The following is a 14,079-nucleotide window of genomic DNA, read 5'->3' as shown; positions in this document are numbered from 1 at the left end:
CGCAAGTTAACTCCCACTGGGCTAAGTCTAACCCCGTGAAAATTCTACCGGGTGTGGCCGGTTACCTAAGCGGATGGGAGCTTCCCTGGCCCCGTACAAAGCCTGCACTAAGTACGGTAGGCCCAGCCAGCAGTAGACTGGATTCCAGGTTAACTGCGACCTAAAGTTTGAGATATAGCTCCTGACGAATTGTATAGAAAAGAAACGAATCTTTTTACACTTTGTGTGTTTTGACGTCATCTCAGTCACACTTCTACGTTTTGTATGATATATCCAGTGTGAAAGCGAAGGTTACACATATCCTATTTAGGTCGCAGTGAGAGCGCAGCGCAACCGCCGTGTACAGTGGAGAGGCATGTATACGCTTCTTTCTGCCAGTCTGTCATTTTAGCTGACTTTTGAGTGGTCTGTACCCTGGGAGCCAGCCAGGACCGGGTAGCTAGCGAGTTTTGTTCGGGGAGCCAAGGCAGTCAGCCCACCGATCTCACATAGGCGCTCCGGAGAGTTTAAGCCTGAAAGAGTTATTGCTACGGTGGACCTCATCGGGCTTAAACTCCCCGGGCGCTAATAGGAGATCAGGCGGGTCTGACTGTCTTGGGCCACCGAATAAGCTGTCCTAGCTGCCCAATCCTGGCTGGCTCCGAGGGTAAGTGGTCTGTAGCCTGGACGCCACACTGTTTCTAGGACCTGCACTGGCCAACTGAGCTACACCTTGATTGCACAATAGTAGTCTCCATAGCAGGCTCTCTGGGGTCCCTTTTCGGCTCATAATACATGATTCATTGGCCTTTGGATCATCGACGGTCGGCAATAAGCGACCCAGTAAAAGAAACGGCCAGCAAAAGTGTGTTATGACCGAAATCAGAGAGCCTGCTACGGAGGCAAGTATACAAAAGTAACGGGTTTCGCACTGGTGTTCCAGTGCTGAATCAATGGGTCGAATCGTCCTCAGCACTGGTCTTCAAGTCCGTTTGAGGTGCGTATGAAGCTCTTAGTCTCTATCAGGCTCCACAGGTCGCGGGAAAAAATTGTACTGTACAAATTAGACAAGTATAGATACATACATAGCTGACCGAGAAGTATGGTTAGCGACCCAGCTAACTCGTCTGACATGTTACCTGTTTACGCTTGTTCAATTTCTATTATTTTTCCAGCGACCTGTGGGGCCTGGTGGAGGCAAATACTCCCATGCGCGCCTCATACGGACTTTAGATATATACGCAGGTGTGACCCCACTTTTACATAGCATATACCAACCTCCTTGTCATGATACACAAAGGTGAGATCAGCCAAGTGATCCCTTTAGAGAACACTAAAGCTTTGCATAATACCACGTCATTTTGGACGGACGGGGAGGTATTGTGTACGGTGTGCCGCTGTGGGAGCGTGCCAGTTATCAATGTTAAAGCATTGCGTGCACAAATGTACCTGTTGGCCAAAGAAAATGGTCCGCCTACCATTGCATTACTTTTTATGACTAGGCCGAGTGTTGTGTTCTCGATTCTGGATCAGACAAAATAGAGGTGTTAGGTAGGGAGTTCGTATTTTTCTTTACGTTTCGACTGAAGCGATCCTACAAATACTGTTTAACAGCCAATGTCAACCTGAAATGCATCAACACTGTTTAACAGTCAATGTCAATCTGAAATGCATCAACACTGGTATTTTCTAAACAGCGTATCTATATTCTTACTATACAGATGACGTTATAAATTGTATTAGCACAGTTTGCTTTTCAACAGAAATGAGATTAAACGATTCAAGGCTACAACTTTTTCATGACTCAGGTGAGATGTCAGAAAGAAAACTTGATGTCCAGCGCCAGCGCCCGACCACAAAAAGCTAGGTTCTGTAACTGGGAACATTACATTTTTGGCCTATAACCATCTAAATCATACAACGTTAACGTTATACTATATCACAGTGACTAGCACGATCCTTCTTTAAAAATAGCCATGTAGCATTGGCATACATCGTATGTACATGTACCTTGTACGATTGTCGAGCAAAAAAGTACTTTCATTCATAACAATTGATAGGAGAGTCCTATAATCATATGTATGTCTAAGATTAGTATTAAAGAATCAACGCAATAAAGAATCAAGTGTTTATTGTCAGTTGTTGGACGAACATTGATTGTTGACCCATTGTTTCCTTCTAGCCGCCATGTTTTTGATTCCCTTTATGTATTGGAATTTAACACCCCTCAGTTCACAAGGAGAAATAATTTGCATGACATAACTTCAGGCATGCGATGACAAGTGAATATCGAATAGGATCCAGTATTGATAAATCTCATGTTACACACGGACTGGACCATACGGGTTGTAGGGGCGTTTACACTTATTTCAAGTTTGCAAAAAAAAATAAAACTCCGAGAAAGATACGTTTTAGAACGAAACAAATCGTTAAGATAAAGAAAAAAGAATTCATTTAAAAGTAAGGAAATGATAACTTTTTAAGTCAGGAAATATGCAGAAATGTGAGTTTTCTGGGAATAGCTGACGAGTCGAATGCACGGTTGACTAACCGTGTGTTACTGTCTGTCCAACGGTCGTGGCGGGAAGAATTTGTTGTTGTGTTGTGTCCATGTGGCGATCTGTTTTGGCTTTAGTGGCTACTTTACCATAAAAGTAGCGGTCCTCACATACCGCTAACGGGCTCGCCTTCTGCCGCCATGCTACAGGAACATGGGTGACGGCGCTGGCCGACAGGAGCCCCCAGGACGCTGCAGTATCGGCCCCGACACCGACGCCGAGACGGGAGCGAAGGAGGTTACGGGACTGCTCACACCCGAGCCCCGCAGGTGAGTGGGCATAGCCCCGGTAAGCCTTCCTAGTCTGTTATCTGGCCTTGCTGTCATATCTATGTGAAGGTGCCACATTTGGCCGTGTCCCAACTATGGGGAAGAGTCACGCATCGCAAGAACTTCCAACCTCCTAAAACAGTTCAAGGTCCTTGAACAGTTCTAGGAACCTGAGAGTCGGTGTGAGCTATTCAAGATCATTGAAGTATGACAACCAACGCCGACTGTTTTCTTGGGGATACGTTGTTGTACTGTTACGAGACAGCCCGATCTCACAAGATATCGAAATTCTTTTATCGTGATCATAACCATATGTAGTGATATAAGAGATATGCCCACAATTACTGGCTTATTCTGAAATAAAGAATAGCGCTACCCTATCAAATTTCGTAATAATGGCACACCAAAGTGTACATAGTACAATAGGATGTTCCTGTCAATAGTGCAGTGTGCACAGAAGAGTCTTATTGACAGGAAGCAAAAGAATAGTCAGTTAGTAAATTGGTCGATTTAGTAGCCATGTATACGCCCTAAGTACTGTAAATGCATTTAATTTCGCGGTAGCGGAGGAAAACGGACTTTATGTGGTGGTTTTAAGTTTGCACTGTACTACCATGCACTGTAGTCTCTTACTCAATAATTACTGCCATAGAAAAATGTTCACAGTGGTATTCAGTTCATGGTGAAGTGGCCACCGCGAAAACCCTGAACATTAAACCACCGCAAAAGTTTCTGCATTTACAGTATTTCGAGCCCTGACAATTAAGAGTACAGCTGACATTTAACGGTTCCCTTTAAACTCTCCTGAGCTGCGGAAGGGCATGTTTTATATAGCAGCGGACCTTTTCTGCTGTCAATCACACAGGAATATGATATCAATGTTTAATTACTCACATACTCAAGCATGAAATGTCCTTGGTGTAAGACTTGTATCAAGGTATAAGGTAGCCGTTTTACCATATCTGCGTTGTTTGTTGATTCAACACTTGTTGTGATACAATAATAACTGTATAACACAAATTGCAGGTGTTCTATTGTTACCTGCCCCATTCAAAGGACCTAAATTACCTTCAACAAGAAGGTTGTTTTTTTGGCTGTGTTTGCCTGTCTGTCAGTCTGTATGTGAACATGATAACTTGAGAATGCCTGGATGGATTCTTGGTATTTGGTATGTTGATAAGACCTAAAAATGATGAGATTTTGGGCCCTCTAGCGACTTTCTATGGTACTGCAGCAGAACATATTGTTTTCATACCTTGTGTTCTGGACATGATATGGTTATAATTTTTGGTTGATAGCTATAATAGCTTAAAAAGTGACACAAATTTTGGCCATCTAGCAGCTTTCTTTGGTACTGCAGGGAGTGCTTAAGTTGCAGACTTTGTGAAGGGATAACTTAAGAAAGACCTTATACAGGTGTCTTTTGACACCTGTTCCACCATACCCTCCATTGTCATTGTATATGGAGAATCGTAATAAATAAATAAATAAATAAATACATTAGATCCTACTGTAACACTGTTGCACTTGTCACCTTGGTGAGCAAGGATAAATAAATTTTCACAGTCTTTGACTTCAAAGTAACTTCAATCAAAACCATTGTATTAGAGTATTCTGGTTATGCAAATCAGGGACTGTTTTGCACAATTAATGAGGAAAATTTATATTTCAATTCATATGTAGTAGATACTGGTTTGAGAGGTTCATCCATGGATGTATCATGCAAATCACCACCTTATTTGCATAACTAATGAGAAAACTATAATTTATGTAGAAGATGGCATATCTATTGTAGTTTTTTCAATCATGTTGTTTTGATAACTCACCTGTCCATGGATGGTAGATATCAGACAGGCACTGTGCGTGGCCAGATGAATTATTAAACGTGAATCAACTGTCACAGCGTGGACACAGTCCCCGCAACGCGTAATATCGGACATGGGGTCTGTAGGAGTTTTTCCATGAGGCATAGTGAGCTATTTGGAGTCACCGTTTATGGTAGCCTGTGCAGTTTTATTCAATGTTCAGAACATTTTGGGTGAAGGGTGATTCAGGTTGCTTTAATTCTTTGTTTCATCAAGCACGTCATCCGTTGTAATGAATTCATCACTATAAGCACTATGTACGATTCGTCATGTATTGTATATTAGCCGAATGTCAGATTGCTCGGAAGTCTCAACGTTAACGGGGCACAGTGTTTGCAACCTACTTAGACAACAGATGCATACAATCGAATGAACTCCTTTGTCAAAGCTTTTGCAGGGAAAGTCAATTTGCCGTTATAAGCATTGTCTGTCCTCCAAGATTTACCATTACCAGGATCCCCCATGCAGAGTCTTGCTATTGTAGCCAACTCTCCATCGTTTACCCACAACGATCTTTCCCGTCATAAAGTTTGTGCCAGATGGCAGAGGCAGGTGTAATGGGCTAGGCTGATTGAGTTATCCAGTCTTTATTGAGTGGCGGCAGTAGTGTACAGGAATGGGGTTATTACAGATAATTAGGTTAGAGGGACAGTAGTGGTGTTGGGAAGCAGCCAGTAATGCGATTCTGTTGGAACAGTGTTTTTCTGAGGACACGGTCTCAGGTCCATTCTACCTTGCCTTTCATCAAGAAAGAGAACAGGACTAAAGCTGTATTCTTTTGGTAGGTTTCGTGTGTTCTTAATCTTGGCAATCCCCAAGCAGATACAACGAAATATCTAGTTCATTATCAGTGTTTTACACCTGTTTTTGCAACATTTTGTTCTAGTCATCACGCAGGCAAGCCCCAAGTTCTACTGTATTATGCAGGTACAAACATATAGTACAGTTCAGTATGGTGCAAATGAAAAAAAAAACAGAGCAAAGTGGGAAAGAGACACTGACCTTGCTATTGATGTAACGCTAGTTCACCTTTATCCGCGGGGTAACCTATATCCGTTGTTTTTCAAAACAGGATATTTAGGCACATCAGGCTGACTGATGGTAGTTTTAAGCTGCAATATACTGAAAATATTGCAATTTGAAACCAACGTCCATCGGTGTGATATCTCCGACGACCCTGTTTTTAAAAGCAACGGATATAGGTTAACCAATGGATAAAAATAAACTAGCATTAGTAAAACATAATCATATAAATGTGCATGTCGTTCCCCTTGCAGAAGCGTTGGGAACTGCGCCCCTGCAGGCCGGCGCTCGGTGAAGCAGGTGGAGTTTATCGGACTTCGTCAGCTGACGGTGGAAGAGGAAGAGTACCAGGCTGCTGTCGCGCGGAAACAGGGAACTGTGGGAAGGTACGCACTGCCCAGGATGAGCCTGCTCGGGAAACCCATCGGGTACCGTGCCACGCGGCGGGCGGCGAGGTATCGCCACTTTCAGATGATGGTGTACAATTTCCTGGAGCGACCGGCAGGGTGTAAAACACTGGCATATCATATCATCATGTGAGTAATATGCACACACATATACATGTATACCAGTGTCTATACATGTACTGTATACACATGCACTCACATGCACCTGTACAAACACTTCTGCCCTGGGTATCTACCCACTTTCCCCTGGCTCAGGCATTCAGCATGGCACATCTGTCCCAACCCTGGGGATTTGGTATGGCACAGTCATCCCCATCCTTGGGATTTGGTATGGCACAGTCATCCCCATCCTGGGGATCTAGTATGGCACAGTCATCCCACCCTGGGGATCTAGTATCACAGTCATCCCCACCCTGGGGATCTAGTATCACAGTCATCCCCACCCTGGGGATCTAGTATCACAGTCATCCCCACCCTGGGGATTTTGTATGGCACAGTCATCCCCACCCTGGGGATCTAGTATGGCACAGTCATCCCCACCCCTGGGATTCAGTATTGTACAATTGTCTCCACCCTGTGGACTCAGTTTGGCACATTTGTCCCCACCCTGGGGATTGAGTATCAAATATTTGCCCCCACCCTGGGGATTGAGTATTAAAATTTGTCCCCACCCCGGGGATTCAGCTCGGTAGATTTATCTCCATCCCAGGGATTCAGTATGGCACATTTGTCCTCACCTGGGGATTTGGTATGGCACATGCATCCCCACCCTCGGAATTCAGTATTGTAAATTTGTCCCCACCCTGGGGATACAGTTTAGTAAATTGGCTTCCACCATGAGGACTCAGTGCGGTACGTTTATCCCCACCTTGGGGATTCAGTATGGCAAATTTGTCCCCATCCTGGTAGCCTGGATACCAGACCCCGACCTCCAAAATATATAGAGTTATTTTTGAGATTGGTCTGGTAACCAGGCAACCATCCTGGGGACTGCATATGGTTCATTCATCCCCACCCTGGATATACATGTATACTATAGCTAGTACATAGATTGTATCCGTGGAGCTGAATATGCAACCAGAGTGATTACCTGCCTGTGTGCACCACTCTCAAGAAGTGCTAGGGGGCTCTGATTCAATAGTCGATGCCCTCTACATTACATGCAAGCTGATGACCTGTCCTCTGCATCTCTGGCTGTGTTCCAGTACCAGCTTCTGTCATCACCCCTTCAGTTTTAAGCCCATGTCCTGAGGGCTCTCTTTGTATTTCCGTTCCAAGAGTAGGGAGCTGGAGATATCCCTGTTGTCATCAAGAATGAAAAATTTCCTTCACTCAATCACTTTCATTGGTGTTTAGATTCTTCAAAAGTATACATGTACAGTTTTGACATGGGGAGGTTGTTACACCCCCCCCCCTCCCATTCGTAGGCAAATTTTGTGTAATTGACTACCTTCATTTTAGCGTGCGAGGTTATCCGTATCATTGTAAAGAGTGTTGGGATCCCTCATGCAGACCCTCAGCCAATGTTTTCCCGATTGAAATACTCAAGTCTTCATAACACAGTATGTGTAGGAGTTGCAGGTTTTTCATGGTATACTTCCCTTATATGTATGCTTCTGACCTAGCCCCACCCCCTTGTTGCCATGGTAACAGGTTGTGCTTGACAGCCATCATTCAGGCCCAACTGTCCCTGCTTGACCGCTCTCCTACCAATGAGAGCATGACCATACCTGAGTGCATCCTGATCCTCCCCTTATTTCTTACTTGGTGGTCCAATGATCATGAGATGCACCACTTGACCTGTATACATACTGATCCTCCCCCAGCTGTCCTGCTTGAGCGCTTCAGTGGACACCAGACCTGTTTACCTACTGATCCTCCCCCAGATGTTTGTAATCAGAACCAACTTCATACAGCAGGGTCTGTATGGGCAGACATTCACTGACAGGCAAATGTCTTTGAGTCTGTGTTTCTGGGGTAAAATCAACTTTGTTTTCTCAAGGAAAACTTCTGTACCACAGACAGACAGGATTGTGGATGTCTGCAGGGAAGCTTGTATGGAGTCAGTGTGTTTACAGACACAAGGTTGGAAACCTGACATGTGATTTATAAATGTAGCTGTCCTCCAAAGAGCAAGTCAACTAGCTGAACAAGAAAGTGACCTTGAGAGAAACCCCAAGGTGAGAGGACCAGCCAGTGATGTCTTAGCTGTCTCAGAGTTCTACTGATCGTTTGATGTTTTCTTTTGCACCAACTGTAAACTCTGTGGACTGATTTCTCTGAGATCCCTTGCTGTTGTGGGAGGACCATTGTGGGACACTAGAGGCTACACTGGGGGTTTTGCAGCTACCTGTGTGTGCTACTCTGACTGAGGGCTATTAAAGGGGTATGTGTATGGCTACAAATTCCCAAATGTTATTCCTGTGAAAAATATTAGAACAAGTTAGACAGAGAGCAGCCAGTATAGAAACTATCCAGGCTGAGGTACAGGAGAGAAACAAACAGGCGAGGCTGGCTGTAACTACAGAATACTATTACTGGCTGTTTTCACAACAAACAAGACGTTGTTCATTTTTTATTAGTGGGAGGACATTCCAATCCCCTGAAGAGTTCTACTCAGTATTGTTGTCACATGCAGGAGTTCTCCACATACAGTAATCTAGAACAAGAAGCCAGTAACTGTTCAAAAGTACGAGGAACTTCAAAAAGCATGTACAGTTTGCGCAAGAATCGTAACTGTTGAGTCTCCATGGAAAGTAAGGATTACCAGGATAAAAGGATTGGCGTCATAACACATCTTCAGTGTAACTGCCCGAGCTTGAAGTGCCTTTTACATAACTCAGCTGGAAACAATTCCTAGAAGTTAGTAGAACTTCCGGAGGGCAACACAAGTGCAAGTCATTATATCAGGTGCAAATGCAAGGAGCAGTCCATGTGATATTCTGAGCATTTCTAAAGTGCAATAACAACAAGTTCAAACAAAGGTGATCTGCCAAGATCTACAGCTTGTCAAGGAATTAGGGATCGCTGAGCATACTGAATAGCCCTTGGAGTACTGAAGCAAGAACTTGAAGAAAGCTTTGGGTAGAAACACTGCAAAAATAACAAGCTGATTCCGCAAGTTGTTTCTGGAATTCCAACTTTGGAGCCACCTGGAACTACATACTTGTCCCTCCTGGATGGATGGTTTGAGATGGGTGGTCAGCCACCAGTGTTGTGATGACTGACAGTATCACATTTCAAACTGACCCTGAGTACACCATGACTGACCTACAGTCATCCCATCCGCCCTGGAGTCAGGTTTCTAACTGAAGTCAACTGAAGTGGAGACACATGGGGGAACAGAAGGGAGGTGACAGATACTGAGATAGAGTTCATTCTGGAGAAACATTGTTGGAGAAGAAGTCTACTCTACTCTACTCTACTCTAAAGACTCTCAGTTTGCCACAGTTGGAACTGAACTCAGCATTGTGAAACAGACTGCACTATCTCAGTATCTGAGGAAAAGATTGTAAGAAAACAACAACTGTGAGCCATGAACAGCTGAGTTGGAGTCCTGCCAGTCTGTATCACCCAACAACTGCACTATTACGAGGGTAAGCCTTTTCCAATTGTCATTTTGGCATGTTTCTGATGTGTGTGTGTGTTTCTGTGTGTGTGTGTGTGTGTGTGTGTGTGTTTGTGACTGTGTGTTTGTGTGTACCTTTGTGTGTGTCTTGTGTGCGCGTGTGTGTGTGTGTGTGTGTTTGTATGATCATGACACTGCATATTCAAGAAAACAGACCTGAACTTGGGATATGACAAAAGTCCAAAGAGTGACTCTTCAGTCTAATACTATTATAATATTGAAAGCTTCTTTACTTGACCTACTGCAGTTTTTTTTTATATACAGTATTGAATATGAAAGGTCGTTCACCCCTAATTATAAGGTGTCCCAACCCACTGTTGATCTGAACACATGTTCCTGTCACTACAACCAACAAAATGTAGCTATGAACAAACTTGCCATTGTGTCTTCTTCTGTAGCGATTATGCACATGCCAATACAAAGTCTGAGGAAAATTGAATCAGCCGCTTGGCTACCAATAGACCGATTCCACTGCCCCGCCCACATTTGTCAAACGAAGAAATACAAAATAACAAATATTTGATGGACATACAGCCACTCTCTGATTGGCAGTACTGCTGATTGCATTGCTATGATTAACAAAGGAAGTTTACTGCCATGCTATTATTGGCTGAATAATACTGCTATTGTGATTATAGACAGATTAGGATTCACAAATTCTCTATTGGCAGGAGTAAGGCAGCTAAGTATGAGTAGGCTGGAATTTTCTGTTGGAAGAATCCCCCTTACTGGAGCAGTGTATACAAAATTGTCTATTTGCTGTAATATTGGAGGAAATAGCAACATTTATATTGACTGCACCCTTGAATAGGATGTTGAAAGTACAGTTAAGAAATCAAGAATTATCAAATGGTCCGAGAAACATTAACATTTTTTTTTCTTGTTCCTTACCACTATTTGTGCTTTTCTCTGGCACTTGTGTTTTCTGCTTGATAAAATCTCCTTGGCTTGGCGTTTCTTACACTTTTGCGCTATGAAATAATTACAGCATATGTATAGCATATGTACACAATAGTAAAACGGTTACCATGTAAATGCATGTTCGTGACCCTGTAAAAGGCTGTATAGATAATAGTTTTGTGGCAGACAGGTCATCATGAAATAAATACACACCAAGTATTTTAAGATCCACAGTACACTTGTATATCCCGAGCACACATAACTACAAAGTCCCATGTTTGTGTTTGAAGTACAAAGGTTGCTGCCTTTGAGTTTTGGGGAGTCCCTGTGGAGGGATCTCTAAACTGTTCCATATGTAAAGTCAGAAAGATAGTTTGTAGTACCCCTTGGTCCCCCCCACCCCACCCCACCATGTTCCCCAGCAGACCAGACCAGCCAGGTGCAGGAGGGGTCACCCATGACTGGGGTGAAACACCGCAGCAGGTAAAACAAACAGCTCCTGTCTGTACAGGTGTCTGTAACTGTGTAAGCCTGGCTGTTACAGTAGAGAAGAACTTGTCACCGTAGCTAAGAAGGTTGTTTATGGAGAACTGTCTATGGTATCTATTTGTGGATAGCATAACAGTTACTGGAGAAGTTGTGGCTGGATATTTGTGATACAATAGAAGCCGCTTAATTGCACGGCCTATTTGCCATTGGATTCCGTGCAATTATCCGGCTGGTGCAATAATGCGAAGTTATATAGCTGGTCCAGATAGGTTTGGGATTTCGGGATCCCGTGCAGTTAACAGAAGTGTGCGTTAATCTGTTGTGCAATTAACAGGCTTCTAAGTTAGGAGTTAATGAAGAGTTGATAAACTTTTGGGCCCCCTGGCAGCAATCCATGGGACTGCTGCAGGACTTCCAGTTTTCTCATACACTAGATCCTACTACTCTGGACCAGCTATATGGACATGGTTTTTGGGTATTAGCTGGATCTTGTGCTTGGGAAGAAGTGATGTAACTTTGGGTCCTCTACCAGATTTCTTTGGCACTGCAGTGGCGCTTCAGTTGCAGACTTTGAAACACTGATACGGGATGAATCAAGAAAGTATGAATGAATGTTGCAGTATTATGGGACAATGAATAACACAATATATAAAGGCCATGATCTGAGAATAAATGTCACTGTTGATATTGACAGGTCCAACTCCTATCAGTCAAATACTACATCCTGTAAAACAATTGTAATGATCGCAAAAATGTAACTTTTTGGACACAAGTCTGCTAAAAAATGATTGGTGTGGTCTGGTATGAAAAAAGTATTTGTATTAGAGATTACAAACGCCTGCAGTTGGCTTAGCAGGATTTAGCTTGTGTTGAAGAAATCACAACATATTTATTGGTAGATGTTGGGAAAAAGTGTCATTGACGTGGCAAATTAAAAGCTGGGGTGTAACACAATCTGAAATCTCTTTGTTATGTCAGAAAGAATAACAGTATTAAACTACCAAGTACTCATGTGGATTTGATTTTAAGGGACAGAATTGTGTGTTTGGGAACACATTCTTTGTCTGGTAGGTTTGCACTGGGACAGTTCTGCTGTCAATTTGTGTGTACAGAGCTAACTTTGTAAGACAACACCAGCTAGGACTGACCCAGTTTCTCATGCCTGCAACAGTACATACATTCATGAGTTAAAGTGAATAAGAACATCACAACTGTGTGTACAGGGGTAGGGGAAATTTACTTACTGAAAACACATTTATGTTAAGCTCTTGTTGATTTAATTATTTGGATGACATCCTCTAGGAACCCTAAATCTGGTACAAGTGTTTAAGTGTGTGCCAGAGAAAAACAGTAAAAAAAGTGGGGGAATGGACGAAACTTGATATACACGTAATAGTGTCTTCCATTAAAATTGCCATGGCAACTGAAATATTTCAAGTTGATTTACGTCACTAATTGTTAAGTAAGTGTGCCACACTAATGGATCTTTCTTGGTGATTGGTTTTGTCACATTATTCTTAGAAACTGTTTAAATTGTATGGTGACATGAGGGATGTGAATGTTGTAAGACAGAGAAGAATCAGAACCTGCACAGTCTTGGAAAAGTGCCTTAAAAAAATCAGGCTAGTGTGTTAGAAACTGTATGCAGTATGTAGTATATATGTGTGTTGTAAGCTGTAAGTTATATTCAGGGGCCCCATTGTTTACCCATGGTAGTGTGGTCAGCTGCCGAGCTGGGTATCTTTCCCACAGAGCTTCATGTACATTGTAAATGTAAGTGCTTTCCAGAGAGGCTGGTATATGGTGAGTATTTACAATGTTGCTGGTGCTGCTGATTCTTTCCTGTTTGGAAGTACTTGAACGCTTCGTTTTTATGCTGTACTTCTTTTATCCCCCAATGATATTTCAACTGTAGTGTGTACCCCCATGTATGCATTTTTATTTGTTTCCTTGGATTATATTAGCATTATTCAGGATATGCATATTTCAATTTTGTAATTCTGTAGCAAAATTTTTCCAGTTGGTTTTAATCATTTTCATAGTGCACCATAAATTCTTAACGCTGCATTTTTCGTGCTCAATTTTTTGTTTGAGGTCGAATGCAAACTCTGAAAGAAAAACACTATGAAACTGACTCTCAGCGTCCAGCACAAAATTCTGTAAAAGAAACTAAATTTACGGTATCATTTTGTCAAATGTCCCTAATCACCTAGCACATATTTGTCCTAGCAGGATCAAACAATTGGCCAGTTTCCTGTGACAGATAACAAAGGTTCGATATTGACACAGCGTCAGTAAACTAACAAATATATATAGTCCAGCTAAACAAACTAACAAATATATATAGATTAGAGCTGTGTTTTAGGTATGAACCTTCAACCTTTACCTGTTAGTAGCTAAAGAAGTTTGATCAATTAACGCTACTTCACCTTTACTAGCGGGCAGGGTTGTAGCCAGCCAGAATTCATTTTCCGTCCCCTCGGCTTTGTTGCAGCTTTCCTAGGGGGGATGGGGGATGTTCATGCTCCCAAGGAAAATGTTGAAATGATGAAATGCTATTTCCTGCATTTTGAGGGTTAAATTTTGCTCACAGAGGACGGAATGGGCAAATTTTTTTCCGTCCCCAGCTGCAAAATTCTGTCAAAGGACGGAAGGACGGGTGCTGGCTACAACCCTGCTAGCGGGGTATTTAAACTTTATCCGTTTTTTCAAGACTAGGGTATTTAGGGATATCAAGTCGACGGACAGTGGTTTCAAACTTCAATACCTAACAGAAATGCAATTTGGAACCACTGTCCATAGACTTGATATCCCTAAATTCCCTGTTTGCAAGTAAAACGGATATAGGTTTCCTCGCGAATAATGGTGAACTAGCGTTGTCTGTAAGTCATAAAATCAACTGTCTTTTTGAAATGGGAAATTGTCATCTTTGTTTGAGGATCTAGATACTTGAACCTCAAA

General features: G+C 42.6%; 1 protein-coding gene across 5 annotated transcripts in view; it reads left to right on the top strand.

The window, feature by feature from the left end:
- LOC118404938 (potassium voltage-gated channel subfamily KQT member 4-like) overlaps window positions 1–14,079 on the top strand; it is a 102,714-nt gene that overhangs the window by 43,153 nt on the left and 45,482 nt on the right. For 3 of the 5 annotated variants that reach the window (XM_035804336.1, XM_035804335.1, XM_035804333.1), the window contains exons 2-3: window positions 2,687–2,806; window positions 5,949–6,230. In XM_035804336.1, coding sequence (XP_035660229.1) covers window positions 2,687–2,806; window positions 5,949–6,230 — 402 coding nt within the window. Of the gene's footprint in view, window positions 1–2,686; window positions 2,807–5,948; window positions 6,231–7,888; window positions 9,698–14,079 lie in introns of those variants that run through there. The other 2 variants (XM_035804334.1, XM_035804337.1) reach the window with 2 other exon arrangements.

This window comes from Branchiostoma floridae, chromosome 17 (genome assembly GCF_000003815.2).
Source record: "Branchiostoma floridae strain S238N-H82 chromosome 17, Bfl_VNyyK, whole genome shotgun sequence".
In the NCBI taxonomy this organism is placed as follows: Eukaryota; Metazoa; Chordata; class Leptocardii; order Amphioxiformes; family Branchiostomatidae; genus Branchiostoma; species Branchiostoma floridae.
Note: the sequence above shows the minus strand (reverse complement) of the source record. Positions and strands in the feature narration are given on the sequence as shown.